The sequence below is a fragment of the Tympanuchus pallidicinctus genome, unplaced genomic scaffold (assembly GCF_026119805.1).
Source record: "Tympanuchus pallidicinctus isolate F22 unplaced genomic scaffold, pur_lepc_1.0 scaffold8, whole genome shotgun sequence".
In the NCBI taxonomy this organism is placed as follows: domain Eukaryota; kingdom Metazoa; phylum Chordata; class Aves; order Galliformes; family Phasianidae; genus Tympanuchus; species Tympanuchus pallidicinctus.
This window is the reverse complement of record NW_026294802.1, coordinates 39,110,733-39,129,195: the sequence shown is the minus strand read 5'-3', so window position 1 is coordinate 39,129,195 and position 18,463 is coordinate 39,110,733. Positions and strand designations below refer to the sequence as shown.

At 42.4% G+C, this 18,463-nt stretch overlaps 1 protein-coding gene across 1 annotated transcript in view; it reads right to left on the bottom strand.

The window, feature by feature from the left end:
* Nucleotides 1–2,902, bottom strand: part of CAPZA2 (capping actin protein of muscle Z-line subunit alpha 2) — a 29,699-nt gene extending 26,797 nt beyond the window's left edge. Inside the window, exon 1 of the mRNA XM_052668472.1 lies at nucleotides 2,774–2,902. Coding sequence (XP_052524432.1) covers nucleotides 2,774–2,848 — 75 coding nt within the window. The 5' untranslated portion in view covers nucleotides 2,849–2,902. The remainder of the gene's footprint in view (nucleotides 1–2,773) is intronic.
* Between the last annotated feature and the right edge of the window lie 15,561 nt (nucleotides 2,903–18,463).

The window sequence follows — 18,463 nt, the reverse complement described above, 5'->3', positions numbered from 1 at the left end:
TTCATTGCAGGGGACGTTGGACTAGATGGCCTTTAAAGGTCCCTTCCAACTCAATCCTATGATACACCATCCTGAACAGGGAAACGACGTTTTCTCGCAATTGGCCTTCTCCTTCCTTGGTTTTAGAGCTCCCTTACCTGAACTAAGCACTTCTTTTTGCCTTTGCAGCACTTACAGTTCCTGCCTGCACGCAGAGGAAGACACAAACCAAGCACAATTCAATAACTTGTAGCTACAGTGGGGGATTAAGTGATACCACATCTCTATCAAAATTTCCCATAGCATCACCAACTGTCTGTCAGCCCTTGAAGCCCTTTGTTTCATATAGAGGGAGAAAGTTACACAAAGAAGCAATATGATTATTCCCTGTGAAAATGAATGTTTGTACGCGCAGCATTCCTTCTGGATTTACATTACAGTCCCTGTTAGATGAGGGAGAAGTGCTTTCCACGTGCTACCCAGCAGCATTATTTCAGCTCACTACAACTCAATGTTTAAGAAAAATCTTGTCTAGCTTCATAAAAAAAAAAATATCTGTATCATTCACAGAAAGTGTTAGTTGAGACATCAGGAATGAATTAAACTGAAGAAGTCAAGTCCAAGATGTATATGTATACAAAGTATTTGCACATCTAAATTTCATTCCTTATACAGTATTCATTTAGTGGCTCAGTAGAAGGCAAATCTATTCACTTCATTTTGCAGTAACTCAGATCCCCCAAATGCTTTAAACTGAATATATCTTCTACTTAGAAAACTCAGAGTGCACAAACTTATCAGTTTAATACCACAAGAAAATGATTATAGTTTTTAAGCAGTATACATTTTTGTTGTAAAATGACAGCACAACTTAAATATATCAGTGTTTTCAAAAGCATTGCTAAAAGGCTACCTAAAATAAGTTACGTGTCAGAGTCAAATATAAGTCCGTAAACAGCTTCTCCAAACACCAGTGAGAGCCACTGAACACAGTGAATGCTTATTTCAGCATGGAGATATATATAACACTGGTAAACCTTCTAAGAGGTTCAGATTCATGAAAACTAATTCACATGCCACTTCTGTGAAAAATTAAAATCTGGAAGTAACACAAGATCTGCATGGATATTTATTTGCTTTTCCATGAGCTTGCAGCATTATTCGTCTTTGTTTTATTGCCAATAAATATGCAGTCAGGCTTGGAAAACTCCAATCATGTAGAATGATCAATTCTATAAAGGACTGAAATGGGTACAGGAATCCATTTAAATTTGCAATGGAAAAATGCTGACTTTATTCAATTACAAGAAGACAGGAGGAGCCTCCAGAAAGTCTGCACCAATTTGGAGAAAAAAAACTGCAATTAAAAGACAAAAGAGAGTTCAGAACTTAATTTCATCAGTCACTCGAGCACAGGCAGTGCTTCTCAGCTCACACAGAGGTAAGAAGAAAGCATCACTGTACCTTACGCTATTTGACAGGACAAGAGGCAATAAGAACAAACTGAAACAGGAAGTTCTGTTTGGCACAAGGAAGTCAGCACTTCTGCTCTTTCTGGCCGAGTGCTGGCATAGGTTACTCCTCCTTTGGGATCTTCAGAAGCAGCCTAGATGCGATCATGGGTAACCTGCTCAGGCCAGGTGAACCCTGAGGTTCCTGCTAAGTTTAGCCATCCTCCAGCCCTGTGATCTTCACTTGCAGACTCAGCATGTTCAGGCATATACTCTATCAAGCGGATTAAAGTTACTTGTACATTCTAGAAAGAATACAGTCACAGACTGCCACATATAACACATGTGAATGTGAACCAGATAGAGGACCAATTTCAAAACCTGTGGCTGGGAATAGAAATTAGAGATACATGCACTCAACATCCTGGCCCACCAACGCCTCTCCAGCTCTGAAACACAGCCCTGTCAATCTACCTTATTTTGGATGTCTATCTTCTAACTTCAGAGAAGTTTAAAGCATTTCTTTTTTCTGATGTGTCCAACACTTAAGTCACCTCAAAGTTTCTGCTGCCACAACAGTCCGTGTTTTTTTTTAGGATAGAAATGCATAAAACTGTGCACTATGTGAAGATGTGAGCCATGCACACAAAGCATCGCAGCCCGGCGCTGAGCAGGCAGCTGCCATGAAGCTGGTTCTGAGAGGAAGGCACAAATTGCTGGTAACGGAGCTCTTGTAACACACGCTGCTCCTTCAGAAATGTCCTATGAAAATCTGCTTGAAGCCGGAGGAGTTCCCACGGCCACAAGCAGAGACCACACACACACGCACTCCCAGACAGCACGGACCCTCTGATCCCCGACCTCAGCCTCCCTCCGTTGCCGCCGCCTAATAAGAAACGAGAAAGCCTTCCTCGCTCCACACCCTTCCTCCCTGAGGGCACCCCGGCTCGGGGGCCAGGCCGAGGTACGGCCCCATCCCTGGGGAGAAAAGGAGGCCCGGGAAAGGGGAAGCGGAGATGGAGGGAGGGCCGGAGGAGCCTTTTCTACCCCCGGCTCGCAGCCAAGCGTCCCCCGACCGCCGCCGCCCCCAGCGCACACGGGATCCCGCCTCGCCGGGCCCCGCTCTCCCGTCCGCCTCGCACCCTACAAGGAGCGGCGGGAGCTGCCCCGGGCCGGCCCTGCCCCCCCTCCCGCCCGCGGACCCTCCTCCAGCCCTCGGCTGACGGGCCGAGACGCCGGGGCGGCCCCGAACGGCGACGGTCCCGCGGCCCGTCGACTCAGAAGGCCGGGGAAGAGCGGGGTTCGGCGGCGGGGAGCGGCGTCCCCGCGCCGCCCATCCCTACCTTCTCTTCATCTGAGAGCTGCTCCTCCAGGTCCGCCATCTTCCCGTCCGGCGCCCCGCGGCTCCGCCCTCGCATGCAGGAAGGGCGCCCCCGCCCCTACGGCTGCGGCGCATCTGCGCATGCGCGCTGCTGGGGCGGGAGCCGGTTGCGAGAAGGGAGGGCGGTGGGCGGCGTGTGCCCGGAGCCTGTGGAGAATGTAGGGAGTGATGGCGGTTGGGTTTGGGGGCTGCTATTGGGTTTGGGGACCACGAAATTTAGTGTCTTTATCTACCAGGAGCCCAGGGGATGGTAGAAGAACTGGCGGTGGCTGAGAGCGCTCCTCATCTCCTGTCAGGCGCTGCTCAGGCGGTGGTTCCCTCCAGCGCCCTCCTGGCGGGACTGTCTGAGCTCCGGGCTCAGAGAGACGGAAGGAAGCCCTGAGGAAGCTGAAATGCTGTGGTGAAAAAGGAAGCCGAAGGCTGAGAAGAGTCAGATGATATTTCTGAGATACCCTCCTGTTTCTCAGTGACAAGTAGAGAAAACATGGGAAATGAGGGAGTTAGCCAACCAAGTTCTGCTGCTTGGTTTGTGTGGAATACTGGGATAAAGGCTGAATAAAACGACTGTAAGCACCATCTCATTAATAGGGATGCCAGTTTCCTGAGTGGCACAATAGCACATGCACATGAAATAACACTAAAATCCTCATTCCACATTCTGAAAAATGACAACCCTTCAGTGCTATGAGGTGAATCCAAACATTACATTATTTTTATTGGGTACACCTTTCAGTTGTATTAGTACGAGGAAACCAAAATGACAATTTGGAGCTTGAGAAAGATCACACGATTATTATAATTAAGTTTGTGGGTAGGGTCTTGTGATGAGGATGTTGGAATTGATGGTTATACCTTGTTCCTCAGAATTGAAAAGCTAAGAGGCTTGGTATGTTATGCCAGAGTGGCTATTAGCTGTTACAAAGTCCGGGTTTTGGAATAATGGGATAATTAAAGCTCTTATTCGTTAAATGAAATATGATCTACAATGGTCCACCTAATCTTGCTAGAGAGTAAGGTGAAATTCTTAAGGATTTATTCCTAGTATGTGGGAGGAATTAAGTTTTTGTCATTGTTTCAAAGTGAAGGAAGTACGGCAGGGCATACTTTCACATACAGTGATAATTTTATGAAAAGAATTAAAAAACCAGTTTCTTCTTGGTTAAGCACAGTGTGTTCACCCAAGCTCTGATGGACAAGGAAAAGCAGATCATTGACTGGAAAATGTACAGATGTCGAGATAGATCTAAGTCAATTATAATTAGTGGTGTGATACAGTCACCTTCTAGCAAAAGATCTTGGTATGCTCTGAGGTTCATCCTGTTGCAACAGCTGCCATATAAAATTGCTTAATACTGTCATGTGCTGTACAGCAAAATATTCCCAGTATCTGCAGCATTCCAGATGCCCTAAGGGGATTGTTGTATTTAAATAAAAGAAAGCAATACTGCGCAAATAGTTGTTGCAGGTCAAGTGGGCATTGGAAAATTGGAAGAACAATACCACTGAAAATCAATATATAAACAAAAGATGGAAATGAAAAAGTCAGTGAATGTACAATTTGGGCAACATGTCTGATTTGGAAAAGTTGAAGAGAGATTTTAAATATCTGTAGCCATGGTGGACAAAGGTAATGAACAGTACTCTGTTCATGTTGGGAACAAAATAAACAACAAACAAACCTTATATGTGATGAGGTCCTTGCTAGAGGCAAAGCAGTGAAGCGTAGAACAAGAAAGGTATGTCTTGACGTAGTTTGGTTTGGCAACATCTCTTACTTGTTGTTTGGAGTTAACAACTACAGTTAATGGTCTGTAGCAAGGAAAGCATTGCGTAGCATTCAGTTTCACGCAACAGGAATAGATAATTTCTACACAGGAGTCTTAAAATAAACCAGCTGGGGAGGTCTGTGTTGATTTTGGGATTTGCCAGCTACTGGGGTATTGCCAAGGAAACTGCTTTATTTAAAACGTAAAAAGAGGATCACTCAAGAAGGTAGGTCTTGGCAAATAAACATGACTGATTTTCTCATAAGATACAATATCTAGCTGCTGGTTTTACGGTGTTTAAACAAGGGATTTTTACTTAAAATTTGCAGAAATTTATCATGGTGAGAGGAATGATTCAGGAGAGGACTATTTAGTCATCACAGATATTAGTGGGAACCTTCTGTATATTACACTGGCAGGTGCTTTACTGTGACCTTAGGACTTAATGGGAAATGAATAATCAGAATAATGTGGGAATAAGTACTGCTCTTGCCTTATGACTCAGTGTTTTGAAGTGATTTTGTGTCTTTTCAGGAAGAATATGGACACTTCAGAGGGAGTTTAAAGGAAGGAGAACTAAAAATATTTCTGAAGATGCAGAGCAAATCGCAGGATGGGAAGCTTAATGATGCCAAGATTAAAAAGTAACTTAGAAAATATCTCCTCAGGGGGTGACTGCAGTATAAATAAAGCAGTGATGCCTGAGTTAGTTTGGAATTTATCTGCATCTTATCTGAAGTTATATTTCCTCACCTGCTGTTTTAGTTTGAGCGAACTCAATTTCCAACCACTAGCTCTTATGCTATGACGTGCCACTGTCTCTACACATCGATCAAAGGTTAATTTGCACTACAGTTACATGCAATAAAGTGAAACATGCAATTACTAACTAGCCAGCCCACGTTTAAATGAATTTCTAATCCCACATTGGAACTCTGGGCTGCCCGGTCTGTCTGATGAGCAGTGTGTGGTTTACTGGTGCAAAGAGAGAAAGACAATTTAAAATAAAATAAAATAAAGCAGCTATTGAGTTCTACTTAATTTAATCAAACACTGTAGAGCTGCTGATCAAGTGCCTTGCTGTTTTGCTGCACTGATTCTGTCATTTCTTTTGGTAGCGACTCTGTAGGCCCAGACCCCCACCCTTGATTAGAACTGGGAGAAAAAGCCCAGCAATCCATCCTTCAAGTTTCTTTGCTGGGCAGTCAAAATGGCTTCACAGAAACAGCTTCTGTGCCAAAGCAATCCTGAAGACTGTCAAGTGGGCAATGGTACCTAGTGGTTAGCACAGCACACTTCCTCTTGGCTTCTGCACTGACCCCAAAGACTGAGATAAGTAATGCAGAAAAAGAAAAAATAATAATACATTTCCATTATTCTGATTGATAGCTGACCTTTTGCATGTGCTCAAAAGACAAACCAATGAGAAGTGTACCTGGTACCTACCTGTTTCATGCAGAGGATGCTTCTGAGGTCAGTGGTGGACTTGGGCTGAGCTTTGCACCTGCTCAGATGTTGCTGCCAGCTATGTGGCAGGAGAAGCACTTGGAATGGTGTGCACGGCTGTCCTTACTACTTGCTCCTCTCTGTGGGAAGCACTTCCCTTCATCCTGACATCTTTCAATACAAATCCTCACATTACTGTGAGCTGGTAGGAGGCATACTTCAATTCCTGAGGTTGCCAAATACATATTAGATCTCAGGGCCTTGAGAATTGCCTGCCAATTTGCATCTATATTTGGGGGAAGAGGAGAGCAGTATCTGATCTTCGCTAACCTCCCAGTTCACTCTTTTTACCTTACAGAACCTTAACAGTTAAAGCAAACAGGTTTATTCTACAAGAGTTGAATGCTAAATCCTTACCCTAAGTGCCTAAAGCCACGTAGGGAAGAAAGCTATAATGAAGTCTAATTCTAGCGCAGACTTTAGATTGAGCTTCCTCCTTGCTAACACAATCTTTTAGGCTGCAGCAGGTATTCAAGAGAATGACTCAGTAGCCCTTCACCATCTGTGGAAGTCTTGTTTCTGAGGATATTTAGATTTTTTCAGTGACATTTCTAACATTGTCACAACATCATGTTTCACAACAATAATGTTTTTTTAAAATGCTTTTTAAAATTTCGCATCGTGTTTTATGTTTATGACTATGCATGTTGTAAGTATCTGTGTGACAGGCTTGACATTTAGAGTGGATTTTTTTTGCTGTGTTTTAGGGGACGATTTTACCATTGCATTCAGATTTGATCCAGGCTTGCTCTGTGGCTTCCTACTCTGCTTCTATTCCTGGGAGCTTTCTCAGCTTCTTTTTCCATCCCACCCCCTCCAGGAATAGTCGACTATATATCTTGCCTTACGTAATTCAAACTCACAGTCCTAGGTTTGCCTTTCTTTTGACACGTATCTATGTTTTAGGAATTATGAAGGCTGCTCTGAAAGTAATGTCTCCTATTTTTGTTAGTTTGGCCCACAGCCAGAGGTGGTGGTATGGCAGTAGAGGTTGAAACTTTCTACCAATGTTCTGTTAAATTTTGTTGCCATGCAAGCAGCAGAGGGCCAGTCTGACAAAATGGCATTTGACATAGAAGTGCATATGTAGCAAAGGTGTGTCATTGGATTCTCCAAGTGGAAAAAAGTTGAACCCATTGACATTCATCAATGCTTGCTGTAAGTTTGTGGAAATCAGTGGATGTGAGCACAGTGAGGTAGTGGGTGTTGTGTTTCAGCAGTGACACCATCACAGCAGCTGTGTGACAGTGGGTCACCAGCACCGGTGCAGGTTTTTGTGAGTGAGGCATGAAAGCTCTTGTTTATTGCTGGTGAAAATATATACCAGTGGTGACTGTATTGAAAAAATGGTGTTTTGTTGCTGAGAATTTGCTCTGTTCAATAGTGTTACTGTGCTCTTTGTTACAATTTCCCTGGAAATAAATGTGAGGCATTACTTTTGGAGCAACCAATGTTGATAGCCATGTTGTTTCTTAGCTTCACCTTAAACGCAGACCAGTAGCTCCCTGTTTGCAACAAGACTTACTTATCCCCCAGAGCAAGAGGTACCAAAGGAAGTCTACTCATTCAGAGTGGGATTATTTGTGATACAGAATCTATATTGGAGATAGGGATGCACAAATGGAGGGTGAAAAAGAACGAGTGCTGAGCATCCTAAAAGCAGTAACCAAAGGAAGGAAGCATAGCTTTGTCTTGTTGGCTGCTACTCTGCCTCAGCAGAGAGAGGAAGTTGCAGGTCTTTGAAGGGAGGCTATGGTAGCAGCAGCAATTGCAAAGAGGTGGAGGCAACAAGAAGATGATGAGGATGAAATGCTGCACAAGGAAATAGCTAGGCAGTTCTGAGCTACATTTTAGAAGAAGCAATGCTTACATAATCCAGATTACATGTTGATTTTTAGAGGTGCTAAAAATTGGATGTTTTGTTGATTCTGAAGCATGTAATCTTCACTCACTGCGTAGGTGTCAGTAGGCTTCTCCCAGCACATTTGTTATCTCCCAGCATATTTGTTATGTATACTAGAATTTGTTATTCTAGTGTGTGAACCACTTAAAGGCTACAGTGTTAGCTTTTAAAAATGTTGTCTACTTGCCCCCCTTTTTCTTCACCTGCCCTTTGACTTCTTGAACATGTGATAAAGTTGTCGGATTTGCAAAAGCACTTCATCCAAAATTCTCTGATGACAGACAGAATGCTGATTTCCTTCTGAAATGCAGAAACAGAGCACTGTTGAGTAAGGAAGGTTATTGGCTGCTTATAAACCTCTTTTATTACAGAATGCCTTAATAATTTCAATATGATCTATTTTACTATGGTGAAGTAAAATGGCATCCTAAAAGTATTCTTGCAGTTATTGGTGTTAGATGGATTACCAGTATCAGTCAAGTTTAAGGGTTAAAATTACAGCATCAAAGTTTGCAGAAAAAATTGAAAGGCTACTTGGAATCTTTTTCTCTAGCATTTTTTTTCAGTGTCTGGGGAAAAGTTTCTAATTTAAACATTAGTCTGTGCTACTGATTTTCTACTAAATTATATTATAGCCTTGTGCTTTGACAGAACTTTGGAAAGAATGATATTAACATGCATATATGTTAGCATGCTGCTTTTCAAAGATACATAAATTAGCTGTGTAGAGTTGCACATACAGCTAGAGGGTGTCGAGAACATTGATAAACTGGAAAAGGGTTCAGAAAGAATAATCAGGGACTGGAAAATGCAAGCAATTCAATGTGGTCATTTTATCAACAAAAGGCTTAAATGTTTGTAAGTTTTATGTGATCAGAAAGTTGCTAATAGGATGTTTTGGTAGAGTACGACATGACCAGATATTGAAACAGGATACTTTCAAGCTACAGACAGACATAAATTTCACTTACAGAGTAGTTGATCATTGGGGCAATTTAGCCAAAACAGCACTGGGTCTAGCAAATGTAGAGCAAGTGTTTGATGCTTTTCTGGAAGAAAAAATTCTACATTTCAGCAAGGAATTAAGCCCATGGCCTGTGCTGTAGAAGAAGGTAGCAGGAAGATCCTGAAGCAGTCCCACATGATGTTGTAGGGTATGATTCTGTTAACATTCTCCAGCTTGACAACTGATGGAGAGAAACTCAAGTAGCTCCACGACAGAGCCAAAAAAAGAGAGCTGGAGCACAACAAACCCTTCAAAGGGAAAGGGGATTTGGCTGTGAAAAAAAGAAAAAAAAAAAAAAAAAAAAAGAGCACCGGGGAAGTTACTGAAGTTGAAATGGGCATTAACAGATTAGAGGTCAGAGTCAAATAGAAGACCTGTGATTATGAGATTATCTGGGGAGTTTTTTCAGTGCCTCATTTGTAAACTTCTGAGTCTGAGCTATTGACCCTGGGTTCCCATCACACCAACAGGGAGATATAAGCATGCCAGGGGTGAGATTCATTTGACCTAGTTAAGATGCCTGGTTTAAGATAAGACTGTTGCTTCTGATGAGGTGCCTAGTTCAGATGCAAATGTTTAAATACGGGGCCTGTGTTATGAGAGCTGAATCCCCTTTCAGTGCGAAAAGATTAGGGGCAAGAGGGTATGGACTGAGGAATGGGGACATGGGCTGAGGGAAAAGCAAAACAGGGTTGAATTTACAAGGCTAATTAAAGGGAGAAAAGATGATAGTTAATTCATCATTACCCTATGCTCCTTGAGGAATTCATGCTCAAGGAGGTAAATCCCATGTTTAACCACGAAGGACTTTGTAACAGTTTTTGTTTTCTTTGTAGAGTAACTCTTGCTTGAACATCAGGAATGCTTTATTGGTAGCTATGAGTAGTACAGAGGTAGAGCAGGATTAGCAAAGCAAGAGGAGATTGGGATTATGAGGTGGGAGGATCAAAGCATGAGGGTTCTACATTCAATAATAGTTGAACAGGGCTTTTAATTGCATGTGTGAAAACATCTCAGACTTCTCAAACATTAATCTTGCCTTTCTTTGGTGTACAGCATTTGTTTGTCTTTACTCTCTGCATTGATAGGTTGGGAAGAGAAGGGAGGTCCAGGAAAAAGCAGCAGTGGTGCCAAGAGAAAGCAAATAAAACTGAGGAAAGCAAAGGAGCTGGAGTACTACTCTCCCCAGCCATAAACTTCTTACAGGAGTAGAGCAGCCAACAGGATTTGAAAAGCTCCATGAGAAACCACACAAATTCCTTTCCTTCCCTCTCACTGAGCCGGGTTCCTGTTTATATTTTAGTTATTCCCTACTGAAAAAAGAAGTGTAGTATTCTAAGTGGATTTGTTTATAATGGGACATTGTTTAGCAATTCTTTCTTTCAACAGGAAATGGTAAGTGTGCTGATTTGTATAATGAGGTTGAGATTCACTAGAGGAGTCCCAATTCCTTTTTCTTTTTCTCTCTATAGAAATGAATTTCTTATGATAAAATCTCAGTTAAGATAAACCATACAAGAAAATACGGTGGCTGAGATTTTCTGTGCCTGCATCGCTCAAAAACAATGCTACTTCTAGCTTCCTGACACTATGGGGCCTTCGTATTTGATCTTGTGTCATCTAGTGGAAAAATATGTTCATTGGAAGAGCTTGATACAAAAAAAGTGTTAAAAAAATGAAATGCGCATAGCACTAAAATGGTTTGCTCTCTGATATTGTTACATACAGTACCAACCACTGTCTTTGAACAAAAGCAACTCTTACAGCATCTCATGAGATACCCCAGTCCTTTATAAGAAAAGGATTCCTTAAAAGCAGTAATCATGTTGTGTATTGGTAAAGTCTCATGCACCTATTTTTTTTTCTCTGCACCATTTCATAGAAGAACTGAGTGATACAAGTTGCCTGTAATAGGAGTATAAACTCCACAGCAGAAGTTACCTTTGCCTTTAGAGCACTAAACCTGTTTACTTGGGACATCTTTCACCTCTTACTGGACGATACAGTGATGCCATGGAAACACCTCATATGTACAAACGATTTTGAGGATGTTGTCTTTCCCTTGTCCTTTACCCAAAGTACTCTAATGTATGACTATAATTGCACGGTTCTCAGTTTTCTGGAAATTGGAAGGCCTCTATGTGACTGTAAGAGAACAAAGATTTCACCCACTTGCATTCTGAAACTGATGATAGCCATAGGCCAATTTGGTTAAGACTAGATCATCAGAAATCAAGGAAGGAGGCTACAATTGAGTGTGTGTGTGCAAAGGCAAATGCAAGTTCTACATGTCCATATGTTGTCTTGAGGTAACATCTTGTTTGATTCCAAAAAAAGAATATTTTCTTGTTTTGAGGTCCATTTTACACCGAATTGAGTTATATAGTGGTGCAGATACCTGCTGCAAGAGCACAAGTAATACCACAGGCATAACAGAGTTCAATGTGGGAACTATTCATCATTGCATTTCATGCTTCTTTCATACTCCACCCTGGGCAACTTCATAGGCTTCATGAAGATAGACTTTGTTCAACAGCTTACATGGAACAAAAGTCCATTGGAGTATTTCCGCTATTGATTATGTCTAAGACAAATCCATTTTGATAATAGCTTTATCACTTCCTGAGAAGTATGTAACAAACAGAAAAATGACAGCTTTTTTGTTGCAGTAAGTTGGGATGTAGGGAAGTTGCCTTCTTCCTGTACCTTAACAAGTAAGAAAACCAACTGACAGAAGTTTAACACAACACAGGAGGAAATGCATCCCATTGCAGCACCCCGGGAAATGATCTTTAGGCCAAGAATGGTAACTCAGAATAAAAGTAACATAAAAAAAGATTAAAGGTCAGATTACGTTGTTTTCATTTCTTCCTGCTCAAGATACACATACAGGAGTAAAACATGTTAACTCTGAAAAAACGTCAGCTCTTTCTAGCTCCTTAACACACATTTTATGTGAGCTTATTGACAATTGGTGGTTCTTGGAAGCAGTGAAATTGTTTCTGATAAAGTCTTTGTGAAACCAGGCAAAACATCATCAGGAATATCAATAACCACACAAAGGAAAAAGTTAACTCACCCAACTAATAGGAGGGTCTCTGACTACAGAGCTCTACTTGTCAAGGAACAGCCTCCATCCAGACAACATTCTTCCTTTGGAGGCCAGCCCTTAAATGAGCCCAGGGAGGGGTTGGGTGGACCCTCCTAGTCAGGTGTGAAGCGCAGATGAATTGCTTCCACCTGTCCTCCCTGGGTCAGGTACTTCCTTCATCAGGTACTCAATCATCAGTTCCGACCCTGACATAACAGTTCCCTTACAGCGATAGAAAATATTAAAACCAGAACTGTATTTGGTAGTATCCAATACCTCACTAAAGATTTGCAATATCTGGATGAACTGTTCTGAGCCAAAAAAAATAAAAAAAGATTTTTATCCTGGAAATGGTACATACTTGCAGTTCACGTGTCTTTTTAAGCAGTTTTCGCATTTTTAGAGAGTGATACTTGCTATTTCCACACCTGCTTTAACATCCATTGCTGCTGTTCTAATGATACCCCTGACTGGTACAGCTCATTAGTCTGAAGGAAAGCCTCGTGCGCTTTCCCTCCAGATGGTAAGCTCGGGCTCTTTTCAATCTGTGGAAAGTTAATGCAAACACAGTGCGCTACTTCCTGCCTCAGCGGAAGAGTTTGAACTTCTCTTTTCAGTCTCTCACATTGGATCAAGGTATTTGGCAAAAAAAGAATCCTATCCCTGTTGTGATCACTAGGATGAGATAACAAAGAGATACCAAGAGAAGCAGGATATCCAAAGCTGTAAGGTAATGTTATCCAGCACGGGAAAAAATCTCTATTCTGACTGCTCTTCTTCAAATTACTGTGGCCTTCATATCAAAAGTCATTTTTAGGAAAAAATAAAAAAATAAAAATGGAGACCATCAAGGAGCATTTATAGGTGTTTAAAGTGCGACGCAGGAGAAGACAAAAAGCTTTCATGAAAATGGAACGTTGACAGGTTGGTGGCAGGATGTGGGACTTTGATACCACATGAAAAATATGAAATGGTAACAGGCAGGAGGTGGTGGGACACGGGGTGCTATTTTGTGTACTGCTTGCTGACACGATGACATAAGAAGCTGTTTCTCAGCCTAGGTGGGTGTATTTGCAGACTTGATGTAGCTGAATCCAATTTCCTCTTGCATCCTAGCACTATCCTGGATGTTGTATTTTGTCTGTTACCTCATATAGCTCTTGGTGGTTGGACCTATGTTTGTTCGTTTCTGGCAGTTTTTAAGTCTTCATCACTGCTTATTTGTTTCTGAGTTTGGCCTTAAGTTATAGCCACAACCTTTTCTGAGTCACACCAGGTTGCTGCTGCCACCATTTTTCCCTGCTTTGTGTGTGGGGATGCTCTTGCCAGCCTACAAGAAAGAAATAGGAAAGGAATGGGAAAATGAGAGGGTGGGGAGGAGGGGGAGCAATAGATCTCATGCTGTTTTCTTTCTTTTGACCCTATTGAACCTTGCAGTTTCTGGGCAGTACTGCTTACCTCTGATCATGGGCTGTATTCCAGGGAAGGATTTTTCAAATGGGCTATTAGCAAACCAAAATTTATTCCAGCCCTCTTAGCCTGGCAAAGGTGGGTTTCATAACACGTGCAATGGAAGAGCTGCTGGAGTGCCAGTCTGTGGCCAGTCCTGCAAGTCAATGCCATGAGGCTACTGCTGCCCCGGGTATCAGGTGGAAGGGAAAGGGTGAAATGAGCCAAGTCTCAGGCTGCCCCAGAGGGTTTTGTGTTATGTATTAACATGTATGGGGATTTCTGTGAGCCAAGCAAAGCAAAACAAAAGGAAAACCAAAACAAATAGTGAAGTTGTTGCAATGGGTGTGGGCAAAGTAATTCCCCTAATGTCAGGAGAGGAACTGATGAAGACAAAGAAGAATTTCAGTCTTGACTAAACTGCAAAATCCCAGAGATACACTCCTGTTTTTGGTGCTGTAGCTATCTGTTTGCCCAGTGTCAGCTGGGACGTGCCTTGTTCTATTTCATGCGGATTAAAGATCAGAGACACCAGGCTGTGGATGCAGAAACCACAGTGAAACATGAGTCCTTGGGGCAGAAAGGAGTCTGAGGCAATTGGTATGGAGGTCTCAATCCCTTCCTGCTGCAGGACATTGGCCTCTATGAGGCTCTCTTTTGTAGTATAAGGCAATCTATGCTGAGAACTGGCAATGAACATACAGTGAGAGAGCACTGAGTGCCAAGAACAATGCCGGTATGGATGTGGTATGAAGACTCTACAGAATTTTGGGAAAAAAAAGCCAGGGTTCCCTGTTCCTAAAAGGGAATAGTTTCTAATAAGAGGAAATGTTGAATCAGTCAGAGAGACGGCGCGTCTGAAATGAAGCATGAAGCATAAAATCAGGTGACAGCAAAATCTGAGCGACTCTGTGAAATTGCTACTGCTGCAAGGACTCCTCACGGGGCTGGACACCAACCAGCTGCTCGAGGTGAACAGTTACAAGCGAGCCCTTCATGCTTTGCCCGTGACACACGGTCAGAAAAGCGTTAATGGCTTAGATTTCTCTGCTAAAAGGTGATTCAAATCTACTAGCCAATGTTGGATTTAGCAGATCCTGAACAGATGGTACTCTACAGAAAAGAAAGTGGGTTTGTTTTTTTTTTTCCTTTCTATTTTTGCTTGTTGGTATCCGTATATACGCATCTAATAAAAAGCCATGAAGGATATCCAGAGATTCTTATCCAAACTATTTTGGAGCATATTATAAAGATACCATCTAAAGACAACAATAAATGTTCCAGTGTAATTGCCTTGAAGCACCAGCAGTCTGGAAATCTGAGAACTGTTGTTGACGTAGGACTTCTCTTTATTTCAGTCAATTCATAACAACAGTACTGATCAAACACATGGAATCGTTTGAGTTGGAAAGGACCATAAAGGCCCTCTAGTCCAACTGCCCTGCAGTGCAGGGAGACCTACGGCTCCATCTGGGTGCTCGGAGCCCCAGCCAACCTGGCCTTGAGTGTCTCCAAGGATGGGGCATCCCTCCTGTCTCTGGGCAACTTGTTGCAATCCTTCACTACCCTTATCAAACAAACAAACAAACAATTCTTTTTTCTTATATCCACTCCAAATCTCCCCTCTCTTTTAGTTTGAAACCATTTCCCCAATTTTCTCTTGTTTGGTAGTTACTTGCCATTCAAGTCATACATACAACCTGAATACACAAGACTCCCGGTGTGAAGATAAATATCAGCAGATTGGGAAAAGAGAAACCTGCTCTGAAGAACTGAAATCTGGATTTCCCATACAGGATAAAATAAGGCAGAAAGAATTTAAGGAGCGTGCAGTAGTTTGAACACAGTTTCAAGGGGAAGAAAAAAGAATAAATCAAGCAGACAAGTATTGAGATTTTATGTGTGATTATATTAAAAACTATTAAAAAGCCTGTATAATCCCAGCCCGGCTGCCTTCACACAGCTGAAGGCTGCGTGTTGAAAAAATCACACTTACCAAGCATTCCTGCGATAAGGGAGTACACCGTGTACGAGCACAGCTATGCACTAGATGGCACTGTTGGTTTTGCTTTTACCGCTGTCTCCCTCTTCTGGGGAACTTGTCTTAATTAGCTCCCCTTTGAAAACAAACATGCTGTTCCAACAGAGGGTCAGTGTACGTTGTTCTGGGCTGCTGCTTTTATGTTTATAGTCGTGTAATCAATATGTTGGAAGGGTAATTAATTTTTAACTTTGAGCCAATTGCAGATCAAATGCCAGTAGAGTTACTGGGTGGAGGCAGTTTAATTTCAGCCATCCCGATGAGCTGTAAGGGGTTTATAGTGAGCTGCTGGAGATCCAGACGACCTTCTGCTTTGAAATACCGGTGCTGTCTTTAAAACATTATTGCTATACAGATTAATGAGTTGTGGCATAATTCTGATCAAGTTCTTGTCCTGTACTTGCTGTATTTTGGCCTGTCAATTCCTATTTCAAAGCAGCTTTATTTGCTTTGACTATTCTGTTCTTATCGAAGGCATGGTACAAAGTCGGCTTGAAATTGATCAAATTCACTTTCTGCTTTTCATCCCTTTTCAGTCACTGTCTGCCTTTAGGGACAATTGAAGGCACAGGGCTGAAACGGTGACCATCTGTACTGAGACAGGGGAGGTTTGGATTAGATATTAGGAGGAAGTTTTTCACACAGAGGGTGGTGATGCACTGGAACAGGCTTCCTAAGGAGGTTGTGGATGCCCCATCCCTGGAGGCATTCAAGGCCAGGCTGGATGTGGCTCTGGGCAGCCCGGTCTGGTGGTTGGCGACCCTGCACATAGCAGGGGGGTTGAAACTGGATGAGCGTTGTGGTCCTTTTCAACCCAGGAAATTCTATGATTCTATGTACAAGGGGATACAGGATGCTGCAAGAAGCCGGGATTCTGAAATCCCTCTGCCCCACGTGTGAGGGTCACCTGCCAGGCTGAGCTCCTGGCTGCTGTCCCTTTCCCCTGCCTAGGGTAGCTCTAACCACCTCTCAGCTGCCTTACTTTGAGATGTATGCTGCCTCCATTCCCAGTGCTTTCAGCCCAGCTCTTCGTGCTTCCTTGTCTCTGAGCTGACCCGTCTTGATCATATTTTCATCCGTTCTCTCTTTCATCTTTCACCTTCTCTCTGTTCTTCAACATTCCAACAAATTAGAGTCCCAACACTCAGATCTCCATCCCTGTCTTATTACTTTAATATCTTCTTCCTGCTCCTTTTATTTTATTTTGTTTTATTTTACAATCAATAAATGGGCCATTTTCATGGATAGGCTATTGATCACTTCTTCAGTTGCTGGTATTCTTTCTTATCTGGTGTCTGTGCTCTGTGTTACATTATGATTTCATAGAGGCTCTGGCTGTCCATCCTTGTGCAAGTCTCAGGGCCTCTCTGCTTTCCTCATCTTCCTTCATCTCTTGGCTGACTGATACTTTGATCATTTAATTGGATCTCATGCCAAGTAAAACCAATAATTTAATTTGAAATTAAACTTTTGTTTAGTCTAACATTAAAAAATAAAGCCAAATTAATACAAAAAATAATTAACGTTCTCTAAACAAACCCAACTTTTCATAGTTTTGAGTTTAAACTGTTAATTAAATTCAGTCTGGGCTGAACAGCAATTTCTGTCCTTACGAGTCCTACTTTTGAGTAAATCTTATCAGTTAATAGGACTGTGTTACTGAGCTGCACTGCAAACATCTCTAATTTCTGCTGGAACCAAGAATAGCCCTCGATACAAATAGGCATGGCCACCAGCTACTGAGCCTTGTTGGATTTTTAACCTTTCCAGGAAGACAAAACATCTAAGTAGGATAACGATCAGCAGGGTTTAGGGTCCACACCATTACATTTCCTGTCAACAACAAATCTTGCGACTAATAAAGGCAAGGCTGCAGTTCTTGCAGCAGAGCCATCCATGGACTGCAGTCTGCAGTAGTTTGTAAAATATTAGATTAAGATCATGAAATTTATTCTCATTTTGAGACGAACTCGAGACAGATATTTGCAACATACAGAAAGATTGAAGACCCAATTATTACAACCACAAGAAAAGAAAAAATTCTTTTTTTCTTCAGAAAATTCAGAAAGAAAAGATTTTTTCTTTTCTGAAAAGAAAAAATCCATGCTGTCTTTCTGCCTGTCTGTTCTGCAGGATGCATTTTTTCCACTGCTTCAGAGCAGCGCTTCTAATGAACATTGGGTAAAATCGGCTGTTTCGGGAGGTGGTGGGATGGGACAGTGGCGTGTAACGATCTCCTTACAGTAGAGGGAGCTGATGTTCAGCGAGCGCGGGCATGAGTTTTTGTTGCTGTGTGACTCCTTATCACAGTGCAGGCGCTAAAGAGGAAAGATTCACTTTCGTGATTTTGAGAAGTCTGCTTCTGCATCCCTCACCTGCTGAGCACCATCACAGCTGATGCCTCTGGCAGTGCAAATGAGAGTCCCCTGCTGGGGCCCATGGATGTTTTCCCCGTCAGGATTGATGTGTGGGAGAGATTGGCAATGTTGTCTGCGTAACCTTGCAAAGTGAATCCCAGCACACCTCCTGCCAAAGGCTGATGATTCCATCTTTCAAAATATTCTAACTTCCTACTACAGCACAGTCAGCGTCTCTTCTGTATACCTGGTTCTGCTGTGCTCCTCGCCCTTGGCCTGGGCTCCATCTGACCCATCTCACGAAAGAGTGCTGAAGAAATTCTGTGATTTGCAGCACTGTTTAAAAACCAGAAATCTCTGGTTCTCTGCAACTGGCTGGTTGAGTTATGCAAGCTATTCAAACTTAATTAAAATAGAGACAGAACAAGTGTGTAATAACAGAATGCATATGCACATATGGACTGGGGATGCAACTGAGTCCCAGCTCTTGGCTTTGCCATCACTCTCCTTGGTGAAAGCTGTCCTCCCAGTGA